This window comes from Phoenix dactylifera, chromosome 15 (genome assembly GCF_009389715.1).
Source record: "Phoenix dactylifera cultivar Barhee BC4 chromosome 15, palm_55x_up_171113_PBpolish2nd_filt_p, whole genome shotgun sequence".
In the NCBI taxonomy this organism is placed as follows: Eukaryota; Viridiplantae; Streptophyta; class Magnoliopsida; order Arecales; family Arecaceae; genus Phoenix; species Phoenix dactylifera.
Genome location: NC_052406.1, coordinates 8,931,941 through 8,952,951, shown reverse-complemented (window position 1 = coordinate 8,952,951; position 21,011 = coordinate 8,931,941). Strand labels below are relative to the sequence as shown.

The following is a 21,011-nucleotide window of genomic DNA, read 5'->3' as shown; positions in this document are numbered from 1 at the left end:
TTCTTGCATTTACCCTAATTGAGCTTATCTGGCCGAGCTTGGACAGTCGTAAAGCTTAGCGCATTTGTAGTTCTAATTTGATGAAAAACCATACGAGACCTTATTGAAGTCGCATGTTTTTCTCTCTTTTTAGAAATGGACTTGACATTATGAATCAAAATTCTACATACACTTTGAGTTGGTTTCTTTGGCTGGACCATGGTTCAGCTGGTGGATCGGTCCAACCATAGAGCAACATGCGCACAAATCGATAAATAGAAAAGAGCACAACACGTGTTTCCATATGTGTTGCTTTGCGGTTGGATTAGTCTATCAGCTCAAGTCCAACTAAAAATTATTCTTGCTTCTTTTCTCTGACTATGTGCGTATTGCTGATAAGTCCAACAGTGCACCTTTATCACGTTGTCTTGGATTTATGCCTATATTTAGATGTCGTTTTTATTGTGTAGTGCATTTTTTGAGTGATGACTTGCTCCAAGGCCTTGATTTGCAAGAACCGTTCACGTTTGTGCCCGTAGCAACCACCTTTATTCCTCGGCCTGAGGCCCACGTCAAAAAGCCAGAACCAACCATGCATTGGAAAGAGACCAACTCGAAGCTCTTTACAAATGGCAGAAAGGCACGCCTTTGAACAGAAGTATTCTCTTAAAAAGATTTTTGAAGTTTGAGGTCATCCTCTTTTGTCTAATGGATAAGGTATGTGGATTCAGATTAATATCAATTGAAAACTCGCTGGGAAATTCCATAAAGTTAGCATAACAATTAACGAAAGGGTTGCGTATAAGCAATTCCATAATAAAAGAGAAGCTACCAGAACTCTCTCTCCCCTTCAGCTTACAAACAAATAATCCAACATTACCTACACACAAGTTTCTTTTTTTTTTCTTTTCAGTCCATCTACCATGTATTAGCTAACCATTTATAGGAAACAGCGGTAATTTTATTTAATGATGATAACCATGGAATGTGATGATCCATGACTGAGGGGCGATCCCATGGACTCAGGAGGGCTATCCACACACATTTCCTTGTTCAGCTTCCACATGCAACTTCTATTCTATTGTATGGCTCCCAACTCTGTTTGCATTGGTCTCCCTTCTTTGATCACAAAGAGGTATAGCATCAACTATTCTTCCTCGTATTCCCATCAACACCTGGTGGACTCCCCATGTATGTTGTCAAGAATAGCTATCACTCCAATAACGAAGGCCTGGTCGTAGCCTGGTTGCACCACCACATGGTAGAAATCCTTGTTTGCCACCATTTCCTTGAGACCCACCTAACTCAAAAAGAAGAACAAGTTACGATACTTTCTGTCTCATTGTTTGCGTTTATATACAAATTGTAGGCCTTCTGCATGGTTTGCTAATTACCTGGGCAACAACGTTGCCTCTTCGATCATTGATGGTGCAAGCCCTCTTAATGAAGGATCCCTTCACTTCAAAGCTCCAGTCCTTGTTTTTCCCGTCTGTATCATTGGAGATCTTTATAGAGTTCTTCGTCAGAAGACGTAACTTCGGCTCTCGCAAGCTAAAGACTAGCTTGCTTGGTTCTTCGTAGTCCATTAGGTAACTGTTCCATCGGTTGTGAGCACTTAGTGCTTGCACGACGCCTCCCTGGCAATTTGAAAGATCTCAGCGAACACAACGACAGTAACAAGGAGAAAGAGCCGAAGTGGATCACCTTTTTACGAATGAAAAGTATTGGAGCTCCATCTCCATCCCTTAGAATCAACTCCCCCTTGATGCCGAGGATCCCACAACCATCAACCTTGAAAACCAGATTCTGATTAGAGTTCATGACCACAAAGCCACCTCCATTCACCAAACGAGGCCGCCTCCTCACCATCAATGTAGTCTGAGAGGAAAAGCAATAGATCTTGCTCACAACTGGTACTGTTATGTTTGTCGCTCCACCCATATCTTCCTTGCCTCAAAATGAGATAAAACGACCCAGGGCCAAGGCTTATATTGAGAATTGAAGAGGTCTGGGGACGGTTTCCTCCTTGTCCAAATTGTTGGCACGCCTATAGGTGGCAAAGGAGTACCTTAACCATATACTACAGACTTGGAGATCAGGAGAAGCAAGAATCCTTCACACAAGTTTAAGAGAAAATCCCTTCTAAGTAAGAAGTCAAGGAGAAATTGATGGCTCATTGAAGAGAATATTTCTACCTTCCACTGGCTTCAGCCCGAAGTAGCATCTTTGAAATTTGAATGAGGTTGCTTGAAGGTACCGAACTACCAATCACATTAAGAAAATCCTTTTAAATGGAGCCTTCATGGACCACCACACACATTTCATCACAGCAACTATTGCATAAGGATACTCCTACCATTTTAAACTTAACCATTTTGGGCTTTGATTAGCCATAACTTATGCAAGTTCTTATTTTCAGATAAGGATTCATACCTCAATTCTCCACCTTTGATTGCTCTCCAGATTTTTTTGGTTAACCTCATAGAAATTATTCCAATATCAAACATTGAATATGCATCAATGATTTCTTAACAAAACTCAACACAAGACTAAAGTTTCATCAATTAGTTACCAATTTTAATACTAAGACTTAGAAAGCTTCCACATCACAAAGGCATCAAAAAGGCGGCAAGTTTGTACAAAACCTCAGAATATTGCATCCATGTCCCAATTTACAGATATACGATACTTGCCAGCTTTATTCATCTCTTTCATAAAACAAAAACGAGCTAAATTTACAGGATTGAATTCACACTTGCCAGACCCACAGCTGACTTGGTTGGAGATCTGGTATTGTTAATTTAAACCCAAACCCATAAATTTATATCTTAGACACGAGTTAAGTCCAAATGGATCTGTATCTAAGGGCATTTTAATCCAAAAGTTCAAGCCTGCTAACATTTTTTTGATGAACATCATGCCAAACATTTTATTTGGGTAGCCTTGGATTTGCCTACCCACAGAGGGCAGGGATTATCAACCAAATACTTAGAGAGAGAGAGAGAGAGAGAGAGAGAGGATGAGTATTCCACCTAAGAGTCAAACAGTCCTAATGGATGAGATTAGACCACTTGATAACATGTCTTTGCTTGTAATACACCCACTTTAGTTAATGCATAAGAAGAGAAGGTTTTGGGCCCTTTCTTTACATAATGAAACATCCAAAGAGTGGTTCTAATAACATTTCCTTTTCATAAGCGTAATAGTTTTACACAGTACAAGAACCTGATTAAAAACACATGGTCTTAAAAAGGAGAGGTTCTAAAGATAATATCAGCATTTTAAATCAGAAGACAGCTCATAAGGTACACATCATAGTATACTAATGCTCAAAAAAGTTACCCACCACAATGCTCCAGTTAATGGAACTAATCAACCATGGTAAACTAAGGGATTATATGGTGATAAGATTTGCTCGCATCCTCACATTATAGAATTCTTAAGGAGAAAAATGATGGTATGCAGGAGAGATAAACAGGTGGCCTTCGAAGCTCCTGATCAATTATTTTCAAATAAAACATTTTATAGGAAGGTGTTTTATCTTATCCCTGAATTTTAAGAATGATAAATTTAATAATCTCTCATGCAATTTAAAATCCTTGTTAACTAATCACCCCTTTTCATCTCTTTTCCTCGGTGTATACATTATCGCTTCATGACAAAATGCGACATCGAAAATAAACCCTAAATATTGCTTAGCTCGAATTTAATATGCCTATAGTGCAACCTCTAACAAGCTTTGCTGGAGAATTAGATGGTTCTTTTCTGTTCCAAACCTTATTTCAGAGATGAGCATCAGATAGCTGGCCTCAGGTTTTGGGTCTACCATTCCCATGGGCATTTTCATTTGCCCATGATAAACAATAACACTATGCCACTGGAATCTTATTTTGGAAACGTAGTAACTGAGTATTATGATGCAGGAGTAGGTCATAACAAAATTGGGGCACCAAATGCAAATTCCATATTCCTTGAATCACGAAACCTGCAAAATGGTTTGTTATTTTGACCTGATTTTGTCGATAGAGATCAAGAATATATTTCATTGCATATCTCAATATCCTCTGAAGGCAGCCTATTTCCCCCATTGCAAGCTTACAGTGAGATGGTAATTAGTATCTGGCACAAGTAATGGAGGTATGTCAGTGTGGACACATGGACTTGTTTGGGAATCATATGATGTTGGCAGTCTATTTATGTGAAATCTTCTGATGGTTCTAAAGACCAAAGATATAAAGGAAGGAGTTGGGAAGAAGAAGTTGGAGGAATAGGAGAAAGCCATGCTCCTGCAAGTCCAAGAGTTTTCCGGTACTAAAAATGAGTCTGATTATTAATGGAGTCGGCATTCTGCATTGCCTGGAATTCATCAATTTGGATGAATGATGACCAGTCTCAAGCAGTGTCCGTAATCTGCAGGCCAACTTTTTGCACGCAGCCAAATTCGGCATTTCAGAATCTACGAACAAACTTGCTCCAGACAGCCACTATACATAGTTTTTTCACACCAAAATTAGCTGCTAAACGCAAACCTCATTATATAACTAAACTTCATCAGGAATAAAATTAAAAATGCATATTTTCTTTCTTGTCTCCCCGGTCTGGCAATCATAGCCCTCTGCATAGTAACTAGAGGTTCAAATATTTGGATCTAGTTATTATATTGAGGGTAAATCCCTTCTTTCCCCTGAAAAATATGCAATCCACATCCTTAAAGATCAGTATAGTGCAAAAAAAATAATCTCATGGGCAATGAAAACAACAATTAAAATAATAGACAATTCACTTAAATTGGCTTTTCTGCTTGACATGCAGTCCACCTACTTGTAGATGAGAATTTTAATTAGTAAGAAACAGTAGCCCATAGTCACAGTTATCTTCATTTGGTGACCTATATAAATTTAAGCAAGTCCATTATGGACAACCCAGCAGTAATACAAATAAAAAAAGGGAACTTGTCAGTTTCTGATACTCATCACTATATGTTTTTCCAGATAGCTTAAAATAAATATGAGCCCACCATGTTTGCAGTTGTATTCAACTCCATTGAGCTATCAGTTTCAATGCTTTCAATGCTTTCCAGCAATGCCTGATACTTCACATCGATGCTCTTTGTAAAGCAACCAAAAGAAACACCATGATATAGAGCAGGATTCAATGGTAATGGTAAATGAAGCAGAACCATCTCTATTGCATCACTCTCTTCAAACGGAGATTAGGCAGAATCTTTGAACAGTCACTGTGAGGAAATAAAAGATCAACTGATTTGTCTTATCTTTCAAGTGTAGGCAACAGGACTCTGCAGATATTCATCGGCTCAAGTTATCTCATATATTAAATAGTTTAGTAATCACAAAATGTCCTTCACCATCTACTACTTGGTCTGTATATACTAGTCTAAGCATTAATCATGCTCCAACTTATGAAGCACCCATTATAATTTTCAAACCCAAAATAAATGCAACCATAACTTACTAAGCACCCATTACAATTTCCAAATCCAAAATAAATACCATCACAACTTACTAAGCTCCCATTATAATTTCCAACCCAAAATAAATGCAAACACAACTTACTAGGATGGATAGTTGGGCCTCTTAACAATGATTTGGATGTGTTGGATGGTGCAGTCTAAGGAGCAAAGGAAAGCATTGTAGTCATCAGTCATGAATCATGATGTCATAGATGAGGCCAAGGGAGGGAGCCTTCTCAGGATCCACATGACTAGTTTTGCCGCTCAAAATCTAACTTGATGGGTGGATGAGCCGCTCTGCTCGATTGAGTTGAAAGAGCGTATGATGTTGGAGTTGTTCTACAACCATAGAAAACAATCAGGCGGTCACTGGAATGTGTCTGGCTGGGACCCTCCGATGCTTAAGTTAGGTAAAGTTTCGAAAGAAAACAGGAGAGGTGAAAAAGATATAGCAATATGAGAGTATAACATTCGGATTTTTCTTTATATCCGAAGAGTCTTCATGTCTGATATTTATAAAGAAGATGATGCGAATCTGCATGATTAGGATCGCGCGATTTACGAATGAGCAGTTGAGTTCTTTCCATATCCGCTGATCTACCAACACCAAAGGCAAAGGGGGTGGCTAGTGAGCCGCTAGCAGCATCTTGGAGAGGGAATTTGGTGTTGTCAATGGTGTAGGTCGTGGTCATGAGAGGAGACTTGATGGCAGCCGAACTCCAGTCTATAGTCTTAAGCAGCGCAACAACCCCACCAATGAGTGGGCATGGCATAGTTGATGTTACTAAAGGTAAAGAGAAAAACTTTCCATGAAGAAATGTACATATCCTTTAGAAGACTAGAAGGACAATAACATTTTTCTTCAGACGATGATGAAGTGAGGACTTAAAAGTTTAACAGATCAAAGGTTGCAAGGTTCTTGATATTTACAATTGCTAGCGTCTGAAGTTGGTATTGCCTAATGTATGTCAGAGCCGTATTGTCAAAAGAATAACAAATCCATTACAAGCAAAGGCATTGGAACAAAAGTTAAAAAGCAATTGGAATATTTTCACACTCAAAGATAACATAACACTAGTTTTCAATTGGGTTTCTAACAAAGATGAGAAAATTCCAAGATACCAAAAGCTCTAGGTTATGAGCGAGGATGGGGTCTTCAGGGTGCACAGCGAGTAGCGTGTGAAAGATGAGATGAGAGGGAAGTGTGGAGGGGAATAACTGAGGAAGGCTTGCTGGGTGGGAAAGCTTGACACAGAGAAAGGAGAGTGAGGTTGTGGAAGGGAAGAAAGCAAACGGTCCTCCAGAGTCCCTTTGCCTCTTTGTGGGGAAGAGAGCAAAGGTGATGCTTCTTCTCTGAGTTTTCTTCTGGTCTGCTCTGCCCTGCCTCGTAGGGAGACTGGAGCAGCGTCAGGGAGGAGAATTGAATTTTTGAATTGTAACGGATAGAAAATTGTACCCAAAAAAAAGGGATAGAAAAAGAAGGCAGCAGGATTGGCCTGCGTCAGACCGATGCCAAGTTGAAGACCGAGGAATGAGAGGTTGAGAGTTGAGAGCCATGGAGTTTGGTTTCTTTATCAAAATGCCAGCGAATTGAACGCTGCATTGTTCGGTCTTCAGAATTCAGGTAGCAAAGAAGCCTTACAACCTGGATTTGCTGGTAATCCAAAAAAACCTTGGACTCCATTTAAAATTACAAACTTAGTCACATACTAAGGGTTGTATATTGGTCATACTTTATCCACATAAACAATCAAATATGAATGCTTTATAACTTCTCTACAAAATTTATTTCTTTATCTTTAGTTCAGTGTTTTTGCATATTAAATTTCTTATTTTTATTTGAGAGAGAGAACGAGTGAGGGGGATCCACCTTTATTATAATTATATGTGCAAATTTTTGAAGATGCAACGCTCAAGCCCCCCTCAAAAGAAAAGGGAAAAAAAAAAAAAACAAGATGTAACACTCAAGAATGAAAACCAGAACTTTTGGTCTCCTAATAAAGGAATTTGCATAAGGCTCAGGTTTGCTTCCTCCAATCCCAGAGTTTCCTCTTATGCGGCAACACATAGAATACCAGATTTCGTTCTCTCTCTTTTTTTTGAACAAATTGATTAATTATACTAGGTCATTAACAATTTTCCTTAGGTAATGAAGAAAACTTGGTTTATAACATAGTGGTATTTTGTGGGATTCCTATTTAACCAAATCTAACTCAATTAACGTGACACAGTCCTACTCTGTATAAATTTATCTTATGATGGGATTGGATTGGGTTAGATTAGAGTAGCTCGGGAGATCAAGTTGGGTTGGGTTCAGTTTGCTATTAACCCGACTCATTATTACTTAACCTAAAGAACCTGAGTTACGCCCCTAAAAGGAATTGGAAATTAGATGCTAATTCTTTATTATGACTAATATCAAATTTAAATGAAAAAGAATAGAATAGTGATTAGTGAAACATTTTTGTAAGAAAATTATTTTATTTTGTTCCAATATTTTTTGTTGGAGTGGTTCTTCCGGACAGGTTAAGACCGGTTCGACCGGGACGAGTTGAGTCCATTGGCCACGGAGCCAACTCATACTAGCATCCAAGTCACGGATCAACCCGTCTCAACCCGTCCCGCCTCCATGGCAAAAGAAATCCCTTATACGGACACCCACTTGGTCGCTACGCCGTCTAGGGTTTCGTCTTCGCCTCTTCGTTCCGCTTCGAATCGCCCATCTGGCCTCGCCCAAGCTCTGGAGGTACGCCTTCCATCTCCAATTGCTACCTCTCTCTCTCTCTCTCTCGGTTAGATCAATCTAATCCAAACCTTGTTCAAATGTTTCGATTTTATCTTCTTCAGTTATGACCTTGATTGTCGTTGCCTCTTTATGGATTGATCTATTGAGCTACGAGTTTTGTGCTGAATCCGTTATTGTCTGGATCAAATTGATCGCTTCCGACTATCAAAAGTAGCATTTTTCAATCGAAAACTCAAATCTTTGGATAAAAGCATCTGGATAGATGATGTTTCTTCATAAAAAGTTCGGCTCTTTACTGGCTAGGTTAACATCAATGACCAAAGATTCTATACTTTTGTGCATCTCTATCCCATTCGGTTCTTAATATCGGCCTGTTATTGTTATTTTTCTGTTATTCCGGCCAATTTATTAAACATTATCTGTGGGCTTCTGCAATGCATAAGAAAATAGGATTCCTCCTTGGAATTATAAGAGGCAATGGTTAATTATGCGCTGATTGAGCTAGGCAGTGATGGCGCGAAATCATGGCAAATCGGCTTTTCGGCACTTAAATTCCCTCTGAACTGATTGCATGGGTGACCAAGTTTCCCAAGCACAAGGGAGATTTCAGAACAGAAGTGGATGCGGGGATGCCATTATTCGATCAATTTTCGAGTGGAGAAGGGGGCTGGTTTAAATCTCCCATTACGGTGTTTCTAGAGATATGAAGTGTTTAGACTTCTGTATAGTGTGCTTACCCATTGACATGCACAATCGAGATGTGGATTTGATTTAACTTTCAAAACTTGTGTCCCAGTTTCGTTCATCCTTTCATAGATTCTGTTGATTGTTTTGTATGGCTTGGCTAGATCGGTTGGTTTGAACATTGCAGTCTTAAGCAGGGCCTAAGGAATTTTTATGGATCTTAAAAACATTTTTGAAAGACATCAATCTGTGTATGATTTAAGCAGGAAACTATTAGAGCTAGAATATCCTTTTCTTTTCCTTAGCTCTTCTAGAGGAAAACCTGGAGGAACTGTTGTGGTCGGTGGGCAAGGGATAGTGATAAACCTAACAGAGAAATTGATGCTTGGATGGGAGATAATGTAGTAAGATGAGGTGCCAGACATCCTGATGCTTGCTGTTTGTTGAAAATTGGGCCTTCCCCTATTGGCTTTGGCCTCAATCTCTCTACGGGCTTTGAAGTTTTGTGGGCCTTAGTTTTGCTGAATATTAGTTGGCACTTGTGAGTTATTGAAAGTATTGTTTTTTGTTCCTGTCCCTTTATCTTTGCTCTTAAAAAACACTAAATTAGTGGACAAGTCAGAAAAATCATACAGAACAGAATTAGTGCCTAGTTAGGAAAACCAGTAACTTTATTGGCCTCAACCCTGTTTCATGTGGATCTCTTTGTGGGTTATTCATAAGTTTAGCACTGACTCTTTATGTTTTTGTGATATATGCAATCTTGAATAAAGCATGATATTATAATTGACCTAGCCCATTAAACATTTTTTTTATTATCCAATACCAAACCATCAATCAAGAATCTGAAAATTATCCCCTTGTTCCCATATCCTTGTCGTAGTACATGGCGGAGTAATTGTCCTTCTTTCCTTGTTTCATTCAACCTCTTTCAATGAAGAAATAAGGATAATATGGATTGGTTCAAGGCGGTTCAGAACCTTGCATGCCTCAAAAGGGCTTCAAAATGGTTTCATGTCTAGATTATTGACTTGGACACAGTCCAATTATGATGTGCTTGGTTTGGTGGGGGGCCACCTTATTTTTAATGAGCCGGCCTTGAAATTCTTAACTCTTTTGGTCTTGTTAGTGGGGTTGAGTTGAGCTGTTTATTAAACTACAGCCAACCTGATCTGAGGAGGTCCTGTTTTGGGACTGAAATATCGCCCACTAGTCAAAGTTTAGTTAGGCCCAAATTGGGCCTGCCTTGATTGACCACTAGGCAGCTGCAATTTTTTCAACTGTAATTTTAATCTGCTTATGATGTAGTGTGGTTTTATAATATTTGTCAATAAAAAATCTTGATTAACACTAGCGATTTTTGTATTTATGTCCTTTTTCTGTATGATGTGTTGTTTAGTCATAATTGTGTTTAAATCTGCTGGACAACTACTTCTGCTGTCATCTGCAGCCATGTATGATAATCTGGGCAATCAGGCTGGGATGCAGAGACCTCCATTAAATCCTCAACCAAACCCATTTGGCAATGCATTCTATGGGGCTGGATCTGGACTTATCCGAGGTGGCCTGGGGGCATATGGAGAAAAATTCTTGGGCTCGAGCTCTGAATTCATGCAAAGCAATGTATGGAATATGCAAACAGAGAATTCACATTAGTACAATGCATTGTAAATAAGTTGATAGCCTCTCTTTTGCCTTCGGAGTTATTTGTAGGCACTATAAACAATGCAACATGCCATTATATTTTCTAACTTTTGGCCTCAAATGTAACAGATTAGCAAGTATTTCTCCAATCCTCAGTATTATTTTCAAGTGAATGACCAGTATGTGAGGAATAAGTTGAAAGTGGTCCTATTTCCATTCCTGCACAGGGTAAACTCACTATTCTCTTCATTACTGTCGCTTTCCTAATTGATTGCTTCTCTTTCTTCTTAACAAGCTTACAAAAGTAATTTCTGTTTTTGCTATGTTCTGTTTCATCCAGGGTCATTGGACCAGGATAACTGAGCCAGTTGGAGGTAGGCTTTCATATAAACCTCCAATTTATGATATAAATGCCCCAGATCTATACATCCCTTTCATGGCCTTTGGTACCTATATTATTCTTGCGGGCTTCTCATTCGGTCTTATGGGAAAGTAAGTCGTGTATTCTGGCATTGCCTTGCATCTTCAAGCAACAGCAGTGGCTGATCGTAGTTAAATCTCTTGCAGGTTCAGTCCAGAAGCTTTGAGTTTACAGTTCACGAGGGGATTGGCTGGGTGGTTTATGCAGGTTGCCCTCCTAAAAGGTTTGCTATATTCATTAGGTGGTGGGGAGGCCCCGCTTCTTGATATTGTGGCATACGGTGGCTATGCTTTCACAGGATTGTCCTTGGCTATGCTCGCAAGGATCTTATGGAGTTACTCATATTATTTTCTGATGCCATGGGTGAGCATGTGCATGGGGGTGTTTTTAGTGAAGACCATGAAGAGGGTTATCTTCACAGAGATGAGGAGCTACGAGAAGCGCTCGAGCAGGCAACACTATCTACTACTTTTCATGGCCATTGCTCAATTCCCGTTGTTCTTCTGGCTTGGCAATTTTGGAATGTGACATGTTTGTATTGACCTCTTCGTTCAGATGATCTGTAATAATAATCCTCTCTCTCTCTCTCTCTCTCTGTTTGTGTATGTGTCGTGTCCTGTTAGATTATTGTAGATAATCATAGTGTACATGCAGGTAGATGTTGCTAATGAAAGATCGGGCTATAACTGAGTCCATTGCGTGTTGTATTCTCTAATGTAATTGTTTTCTAGCTTGTCCATTGCCTTAATAGCAGGTTCAAATTTGGGATTTGGAAAAGAAATCTTTTGATATGTTCTGGGTATTGCATTATGTGTAAATGAATGCTGATTTAATTAAATGGACAGTTGTCTATATAAGGGCTAGTATCTCCCAGCAAAGTGTGCAATAAAGTGGCTGTTTAAGATGATTGAAGATAAATGCTACTCCAGCATTTACAACTATCTCGTGTTCTGGGTCTAGCATTTTGAAATTGTCCTTTCTGGTATGTAGCAAAAAAAAAAAAAATGTCCCTTCTGGTTGCTGCTGCAGAGTGATGGCATGGATGAAAAACATACTAGATTCTGAATTCAGAGATTGGATTCATGCAAATCCCTTTTCACCAAAAGAAGGAAAATATGCTATAATCTGTATCACCATGGAATTGAATTCTAGTGGCAGTGTGGTCTGAGGTAATCTAGTTCAAGTTACGAAGAACTCATGGTGTCTGTGAGAACTTCTACGTTCTTTACATTTTTGATTTTACTTGTTATGCACCTCCAATTGGTGTTTTGGTCTCAAATTTGTTAAAAGCGTGCTAGAGTTTTATGTTACGGCAGGTGTGATTTTGTTGGAGGTTATTGTAAAATTTTTTAGAAGAAAAGAGAACTCATCAAGATCCCGGTGACCTTTGGCTACAATTCGTTACGATTCGTTACGATTGATTTTAAAGTATTTAACAATCCAATGAAATAGCGAGGTAAACCTAAACACTGTAGAAGATTTAAGCCATTTAAGGACAACGATCAAATATGCTCTAGTTAATGGAGGATGGATTTCAACATCTATAACTTCAATATCAGAGATAATGATAATTATCACAGCTTTATTAAAGGAACCATCAATATAAGGGCTCCTTTTTTCCCATCAGAATGGTTGTTTGGCCAGCCTCTTTCTCCTCTTTTTTCATGCTTTCTTTGCCTCATCTTGGGTCAGAAGAATACAAAGATGAAGATAGCCGTAGACAAAGGGAGAAGTTAGTATTTAATTGTATAGATAGTCCTGCAAACCTCCACCCCAAGGTGTTCATAGGCCTGATCGATCCAATATACGCCCATTAGATACTGGACCAGCTGGCCTATCTCTCTGTGTCTCTCTCTCTCTCTCAAGATTGGTTAAAAAACGTGCAAAGGCCATCGGGGTAATGTAACTTGGGTGTTAGGATCAGTCTAAACGAGTCCATCTTGTCTAATTAAAAAAGCAACATTAAACAAATTTATTAACCTTACTAAATCCATTCTTGTTTTGTTATCATCCTGTATGAATGGTTTGATTTCGATTTAAAATTATTAGAAACAATGCTCCTTCGTGTCAACCTTTTGTAATCTGAAGCTATTGCTTTTCCATTTGTTTTTTTAATTTAAATTTTGCACAAATCTTGCATGGGTTCCAATCATAGATTGAAAGGACACTTCTATTTTGGAATATTTTATTTACTAACTTTATGGGATATATTCATACTAAATATATAGAAGTATACTTGCCATGGTATACTTGCTCATGCAAAAATGCTGTGGAAAAGTAATATATGTAAAATATCAAGGTTCATGAAAGGTGTTGATTTATTTCTGTACTGCTTCTTTCCATGATGCCGTGGACGATTTGGCTTAGAAATTTATTACTTATGAAAAATAATTAAATTAGTAATACCAAGAAAAAAAATAAAATAAATTAATAACTCGCTTTGTTAGATCGAGCGTAGCTTTCCCATTGTTATAGTGTCTGGCTTGCTGTGTAATGTTAGCAGACAAGGAGTAATAGAAACACACCAGCTCAAAAGGGGGTCGTAGCAAGTAAGACATCTATTTTAACAGACATGAAAGTACTAAAACAAGAAGGTAACGATTAAATAAAAATTGAAAAAAAATAAAATTTAAAAAAGATCTTTCTAAAATATTTATAATTTTTAATTAGAAATAAGTATGGAAGATGCAAGAACAAAAAACAATAGCAAAAAATATCACCACTAACAACAATATAAGAGATCATTAATTTGTAATATATATATTGTTTAGTAATTATAAATAATTTATGAATAAATCATAAAATTCGTATACAATTCAAGAATAATTGAATAAATCAGAATTGATTCACTTTCGAATAATAATTTAAAAAATTATTTGACCAAGATGAAAAAAATAATACTTCAAGTATTGTTTTAATATCTGTCCGATATATTATTTAAGAGCATGCCCAACACAAGAGCGTGCACGTTTGCATGAAAGAGAGATCTTTATTTGCAACTATTCATAATTAACCACTAAAAAACTCTTTAAAAAGACAAAATATTGACAAATTATATGAATGGATTCCTAAAAACACCGCAAGGGCAGCAAATAAAACTAAAAATTGGCATTTCAATTACAACTAATCTTCCTTTCTGACCCAACCATGCACTCTTTGATCGTGACTGCATCAAAAAGTTAACTCTAATATATGTATGGTTAAATCATCATTTTCGTTTCTCATCCCACTGTTACACGCATTTCAACAATTCTGCAAATAATTTTCTCTGTTTTTGCCAACCCATAAGAGAAGATCTTAGCTCTCAATTGAAGATTTTCATCACCATATTGAAATCAGATAGAGCACAATTAAGTTAGATGTCTGGCCCTCAACAAGTCGAAGGTGATTGCCTCCAGTGAGTGCTATTACAAAAAAAGTGAACAAGGTAGAAGTTTTTTTTAACTTCCATGTATAAGTATCACAATTATCCACAAAGTAACACCAACAGATAAAGATACATGCTACTTCGACATTCCAGTTTAAAAGCCTTTCCTATTTATAAGATGAAAGTCACAAACAATATAACTTTCTTAGAGAATATAAAAATGATGCATTGTGCTTCATTATGCATGACCAATCAATGTTTCATTTAAACATGAAGTTCCTGAAAATGATATTTGCTTTAGTCAGCTAGAAAGCTCAATTTGTTAGCAAGGTAAAACCAAAGAGCATTTATCTTGATTTTTTGCTGAAAAATGGACCTATTTGGCAGGCAAAATATTGACTTGATCCTTAGAAGATCACTGCTACAATAATCAAGATGGAAGTTCTAACTAAACAAAAGCCACTAAATTAAAAACAATCCAAGAAAACTACAATCTTACATGAGAACAATATAGGATAAAAAGACAAACCAGGCCTCATAGGTCAGCACTGAGAAAGAGTTGTTTATCTACAAACTAACCAGCTAACCAGCCCACAACAAGTGCAGCAATTAGAACACCCATTAAGCCATGACAAATGTGTAGATCGGAGGAAAACTAAAATCAGATGTGATTCAAATAAATCTATACAACTCTCAATTTTGTTATGTATATGTGGCTCGGTAGCTGCTGCCAGTTTTTGATTCATGGCCTCAGTACAACATGATCTAACATGATCAACAATACAAAGTTCCATCGAATCATACCTTTCCTGCTCATGTTAAGTGCATCCTGAGTGTTCCCTCAAGGGATTCATGTTCGATTCCCTGATAGCACTATAGAGAATCAATGCAAACCAGCCAAGGATAAGACTCCCATTGCATAGATCACCCTAACAGAGAGAAATATCAGATAAAGAGAAATGAGGCCATAACCCAGCATCTTGTTCGGGCGCATGTCACTCCGTGGTAAAATAACAAGAGCCAAGATGAGTCCTGACATAAGAAAACCTACTGTATAAACCAAGGACCTATCATGTGGGAGTTCATATGAAGCAGGCGCCGTCGACCATGCTTTAAGCAACATTGACATCCCCAGACCAGCAAGTGTGTTGAACATGGGCCCAGCATAGCATCCCGACATGGCAATTTGCACTCCGTCCCCTCCATTCAGAGCCAAAGCAACGTTTGACATCAAGTCACCCATTGAATTACCCCATGCCAATACTGTCAATCCAAGAATAGATGGATTGATGCCCAAGATTACGCCCAAGGCCACCAAAAGCGCAATTAGCTCATTAGCAACAATATAGAACCACACTATGCTCATTATAAAACCTCCTACTACCCATGGAAACAAGAACCTTCTTGGTGGGCGATCAGTGTTCGTGTATAGGAAAGCAAGAACAGCGAGTGCAACACCAATGATACCACCTACAACATAAGCAGCCACGCTGACTTTGGAGCCCTCACTTCCACAACTGTTCCAGAGAAATGTCAACAGAAGAGGTGCTAAAAAAGTACTGGCAACTGCATATCCTTTTGACCACCTTTCTTCCTCAACAATTGGAATTGTTAACCTTCTCGGAATAGACAGAGGCATCTCCATCCAAAAAACTAAGTTAGAACAAGAGAAAAACGAGGTTTCCACCTCTACTTCATCACTCCAACCCCATAAAGGCCTGGCATTCTCAAATGAATTAGCCCTGCTACCCTGATTCGAATAAATAGCCACATGTGATGCCCACATCCACTGAGGTAATGAAGTATGCAACTGCGGCGTTTCATTGTCAATATCTTCTTCCAGAAGAGAGCTGTAAATAGATTCATCCTCTTCAACACTATGAGAAAAGATGCCCCCTCTAACCGGAAGCAAAGGTGTCACGATATCCAACTTCAACATCCGAGCATGCTTCCTCAGCATCTCATTTGCCGCCACGGTGAATGCATAAACCACATAAATTGAAACAAACATGATTGCTCCCCAAACAGGCACCCTCCCAACAATCAAGATCATGGACAAAGATACCAACATCAACAGGAAGAAGCTAATATCCCGGATGAAGCATTTCCGATCAATCTGAACATTCTTCTCCGCAACACATAGCGAAACAGTCCCGACAACTATGCAAGTAACAAAGACTGCGCCACCCAATACACTATTGAGACCCACCTCCCCAGTGCCGGTCCCTACAAAAGACGCTATGCTAGCAAAGACATCAGGAGCACCATTCCCGAGTGGGAGGAGGGTGACCCCGGCAACGGTCGCAGGAAGCTTCAGTAAGCTGGAGAGCTTCTCTAGATTACAACAGAAGTAATCGGCAGCCGTGTTTCCCAGCATATAAAACAGAGCTGCTAGCCAGAGGGCAAGCATGGCGAAGCCCAGAACACGAAATTTCTCGCAATCGCAGTAGAAGAAAGTGAGGTAATCGATGAATCCACCGGAATGGCACCGCCGACGAGCCTTCAAGAAATCACACTGGGTGGCAAAACCCTCGTGCTGGGCTAGTCCAGCGCACGCCTCCGTCGGATTCCCAAAGGATTCCGAATTCTCATTCATCCCATCAAATTGCACAACCCCCTTGGTTGAATTGGTCAGAGGCACCTCGGCGATCCGCCGATGAGGAAAAAGATTGGATTTTGAAACCCAAGGAGAGGGGAAACTGGAGTTTTGACGGAGGAAAGGGTTCCGGAGAACGTCGTCTCTGTTGTAGAAGAATAAGAGCAGCACCAGAGCACAAAAACCATGGAAGACCGCACGAAATCCACCATGGCGCCTGATGATCACGTCCGTTTCCATAGCTCCAGCCGATTCCCCGATAACCCTAACTCGGAGATCTAGGTTTTGGATACATGAGAACACAAACGAACTGAGAGGTTCGAATTGGAGGATCGTCCGATGTGGCCAGCGTAAAAATTTTGGGAATAGAGAGGATTCGATGGGAAATTTAGGGTTTTAGGGCAGTACAAGAAGGAGGGTTTGGGATGGATTTGGGATTTCGTGAGAACCGTACCTTGACGACGAGCAGCGAAGCTTCTCGCTGAGTCGAAACGGACGAAGCGGATCGGTAACGTACGCATCTTCCCTCGCGCGCTTCGCGTGTAAGGCCTAAAAAGGTTAGGATGGTATTATTACGCGTCGGCGAGCAGAACCCTGAATTCCATGGGTCTTGTGGTCTGGGCCAAGAGATAGGGCCTCGGCCCAAGTTATTGGGAGCTCGCTGATCTTGAGAAGCCCAAAAAAAAAATTGAGTAAGATTTTGCTTTATTTAAAATGAATCGCTTGAGATATATATATATATATATATATATATATATATATATATATATATATATATATATATATATATTAGGATTGATTTAATACCAATTAAATCCTTACATTCTTAGGCAAGTTTTAGGTGCAATCAGGATAACAAATCATACCAATTGTGAATCGCATCCTTTAATCCTTATATAGGTTCAGATCATTAATGCAGTTCTTTTCAAAATTGAAGGAACTAGCTGCTAATCTTTCTTTCTTGTCATATAAAACACGTAGTGGCAAATGGCTACAATCCACAAAGATACAGTATTGTTGTTGCTACTCCATATGCAACCACTACCATTTCATTATAGCTCGTTATGCTTTTCAAGTCATGCTCATAATTAAACTTATTATAACTTCAACCACTGTCATTCCCTGTGAATGATTTGTTTCTGGTCTTCTTCGTTTATCTTGTGAAGAAAATATAGGACTCATGGTTTCAATAAGCCGATTCTGACCCCAGGATAGGCTGCATGCTTTTACTTGACTTCAATTCCTCCATTGCAAAGACAACGTAGCTTACTATTATTTGGGCGTGTGATGAATGAAGTATGTTAATTCTGAGAAGACTCCTGCCGTTAAGTCTTCAACATGGCGTGGTATGAGGCGATGGTGCGATGCATGAGGCTTGGTGCAATTCGCCAGGTTTTGGTGGCATTTTTCGATGCCATGCCACAATCATGTTCAAATGGAAACAAATGGAATATCACCAAAAAAAAATGGAAACAAATGGAAAATTGCATTCAGCTCTGCGGCCTTTTTCTCTGTATGAATGTAAAGTACTCCAATAAGATCTCGAATTATGCCTACCAAATAAGCCTTGAACATGTAAGTCAAATTAAGGTTTACTTTAGGTAGTCATACATAATTTAAGTTGGAGGAAATCAAGGGTTTGATGCTTGTTATGGTGCTTTAAAATTTTTAAAATTTAATAGGAATGGTGATTTATGTGATAAAAACAAAGATCATATAAAGTCTAGCAGAGCAATGGCTAATTTAGGTTTTGCCTAAGATTCCTACCACCTTGTGCCCAAATAAGTACAAGGCCTTTGAATCTCTCTTTTAGGACTCAATTATATACCTCCTTCCATCCCTTAAAATTAAAAGCCAAAAATGAAATTCTAGGATTTAGCTATCCCTGATAATAATTTACATCTCAAAAAGACCATCTTTTAAAAATTCTTGGACTGATATTGTTGAGGCAATTTCTTGCTTTTCCTGTACATAATCTTCCATAGAATGGCATACCACTAGATCAATTTTTATGTTTATATGATTCTCATAGTTTTCTGTTTCTGCCTGAACTTTTGGTATATGCTTAATTTTTCTTGGTTTTCCACTGCTTCTTCCAACTTTAATGTTGAACTTGTAATTTGTGATTCTAGTTGCATTTTACCTAGAATTTATTTTAATAGATCCTCTAAACAAGTGTTTTTCCTAATTAATAACCTATAGTGATCTTTTGCGTTTTGCTTGATATCAATTTATATGAACAACTAAGCGCTCGTTTGGCTTTTATTTTATTTTTAAAATTTCAAGAAAAAGATTGTAATGGACTAAAGAAGAACATTCATGGAACCCTTGGTTCTGAAATTATGTATAAAACTTTTAGAGCTTTTGGTGTCAAAACAAAAAAAAAATAACATAAAAGCAAGGAATGATCGAATTTCTGTGCAAATGTTGTCTCCAAAATCAAGCTCTATGAAGTATGTCACTAATTCATGGGAAACAAAAACTTGAAAAACAACAGCAGTACCAAACAGGTCCTAATTTTTGAACAGATAATTCCTATTATACATGACATGAACGAAAGAATCAAGCTTTGCAGACTTGGCAGCCACGAGTTTAAAAAGTCGTAGTATGATTTCAATCATTTTATTACCTGCAACCTCTAATGCTACTCGTGAACTTTAACATAGCGCTAATCAAACATCTCTCAAGTTTCATTACCACTTCAATCTTCTCACCTCCAACCTCCAGCCAACTACTAGCTTGATGGTTTGAAACATCCTCTCAATTAAATATTGAAAATTTTTATATAAGATTGACCAATGACATGGTTTTGCATATAGCTTTCACCAAGAAAAGTTTTTGGAAACATGCCTAGTGAGACAAGAAACCAGAATTCTTTATATCTCGGAACTAACTCAAATTAGCTTCACACTTAAAAGATCTCAAAAACTTAGATAGTCATAGTCTCGTGAAATGATCAGTAGAATAGCTCATCTTTAGAAACTCAATTAATTCACCAGTGGCATTAATGATACGATCATAAAAGCTGGATGCGGTTCTTTTGAACGTAGTTGGAACTTAGAAGGTTTGAAGTCCGTCTTCCGAATGAAATAAATCCCCATTATTACGCGAGGACCGCCACATATAATAATGGATACATGTCCAAGGGGAAGGTTTTCGTATCTACATCAAGTGGGTCCCATGCTGACGTGGATCCATCAATGGGACATTCAAAAGGAATTACTCGGTGCAAATTGCAACCACTCAGACTACTCCATGTATTTATGAATGAAGACCATGGTATGTGGTTTGTGATAATTTTGGAATAATTGAGGATCAAGGCATTGACAAATAGAGATTGACTGAAAGGATTTTTAACTAACATGAGCTAGGGATGATTGGATTGTTTAGTTAATAATGATTGCATGATGAGTCACAAGGTAGCTTTATTTTCCTTGCATTATCCCTAATGAAGTGGGGATTTACTTGGAGCAAAAATGAGAACATTGTAGTAGGTTAATATGATTAGGTTTGGTAAATCAATTTCAAATACAGAGGTTACCTAGGCTTGGGAACTGCTACTTTTGAATGCAATGACAAAAAGTGCTTACTAGGTTATTGAACAAATATTTTTTGTTGGCTTAAGGAGGCAAGATGTTAATCACTGCCGACTACTTTGGAAAGATAGAGGCCTTATTGGATATCATAGGTTATGAAAGCATAGACAGTTATATCTTCTTTTGAAATCTTTTTTTTTTTTTTTTTGATAGAATGAAAAAATCATACCATTCTAATATGAATACATCCTATAAAATTTGAAAATAAAATATCATGAAATAAACGAGGAACATGTGGGGATCAAATTGTGAAACTGTGTGTTCGATGACAGAACTTTACCGGCGATACTTTTAGTTAAGAGCAACCATGGAGAAACCTTCTTTTCTAAATGATTAGGGTTTACGGAGAGCCTCAACCACAACCAAATATGGGATGCCTCCCAACAATTGAGGTGTTGCAAATGAAACGTGCGTGCCATATGATATACATCGATATATCTCAATGTGTGATATGTAATTGGCCCCATGAATATTTGAAACCAACATATATCAAGCCCAATATCCTAAT

The 21,011-nt window shown here is 38.3% G+C and overlaps 3 protein-coding genes across 3 annotated transcripts; 1 reads left to right on the top strand and 2 right to left on the bottom strand.

The window, feature by feature from the left end:
- Nucleotides 1-762: 762 nt before the first annotated feature.
- LOC103716302 (protein LURP-one-related 6-like) lies at nt 763-1,995 on the bottom strand. Its single transcript, XM_008804243.3, has 3 exons — nt 1,684-1,995; nt 1,374-1,616; nt 763-1,279 (listed from the first exon to the last, which is right to left on the bottom strand). Exons 1-3 carry the CDS (start codon nt 1,918-1,920, stop codon nt 1,148-1,150), a joined length of 612 nt encoding a protein of 203 aa, XP_008802465.1. The 5' UTR covers nt 1,921-1,995; the 3' UTR covers nt 763-1,147.
- Nucleotides 1,996-8,057: 6,062 nt separating this feature from the next.
- Nucleotides 8,058-11,735, top strand: LOC103716303 (protein YIF1B-B-like). Its single transcript, XM_039134354.1, has 5 exons — nt 8,058-8,195; nt 10,330-10,502; nt 10,653-10,751; nt 10,864-11,015; nt 11,091-11,735. Exons 2-5 carry the CDS (start codon nt 10,332-10,334, stop codon nt 11,470-11,472), a joined length of 804 nt encoding a protein of 267 aa, XP_038990282.1. The 5' UTR covers nt 8,058-8,195; nt 10,330-10,331; the 3' UTR covers nt 11,473-11,735.
- Nucleotides 11,736-14,756: 3,021 nt separating this feature from the next.
- On the bottom strand, nt 14,757-17,435 carry LOC103716304 (cation/calcium exchanger 4-like). The gene has a single exon (XM_008804246.4). It carries the CDS (start codon nt 17,145-17,147, stop codon nt 15,195-15,197), a length of 1,953 nt encoding a protein of 650 aa, XP_008802468.2. The 5' UTR covers nt 17,148-17,435; the 3' UTR covers nt 14,757-15,194.
- Between the last annotated feature and the right edge of the window lie 3,576 nt (nt 17,436-21,011).

Coding starts and splice junctions, on each gene's coding strand:
- LOC103716302 (XM_008804243.3), bottom strand. CDS start 1,920: ATGGGTGGAGCGACAAACATAACAGTACCAGTTGTGAGCAAGATCTAT. Junction 1,617..1,683: donor TACTTTTCATTCGTAAAAAG/GTGATCCACTTC, acceptor TCAAATTGCCAG/GGAGGCGTCGTGCAAGCACT. Junction 1,280..1,373: donor GAGGCAACGTTGTTGCCCAG/GTAATTAGCAAA, acceptor TTTTTGAGTTAG/GTGGGTCTCAAGGAAATGGT.
- LOC103716304 (XM_008804246.4), bottom strand. CDS start 17,147: ATGGAAACGGACGTGATCATCAGGCGCCATGGTGGATTTCGTGCGGTC.
- LOC103716303 (XM_039134354.1), top strand. CDS start 10,332: ATGTATGATAATCTGGGCAATCAGGCTGGGATGCAGAGACCTCCATTA. Junction 10,752..10,863: donor TATTTCCATTCCTGCACAGG/GTAAACTCACTA, acceptor TGTTTCATCCAG/GGTCATTGGACCAGGATAAC. Junction 11,016..11,090: donor TCATTCGGTCTTATGGGAAA/GTAAGTCGTGTA, acceptor AATCTCTTGCAG/GTTCAGTCCAGAAGCTTTGA.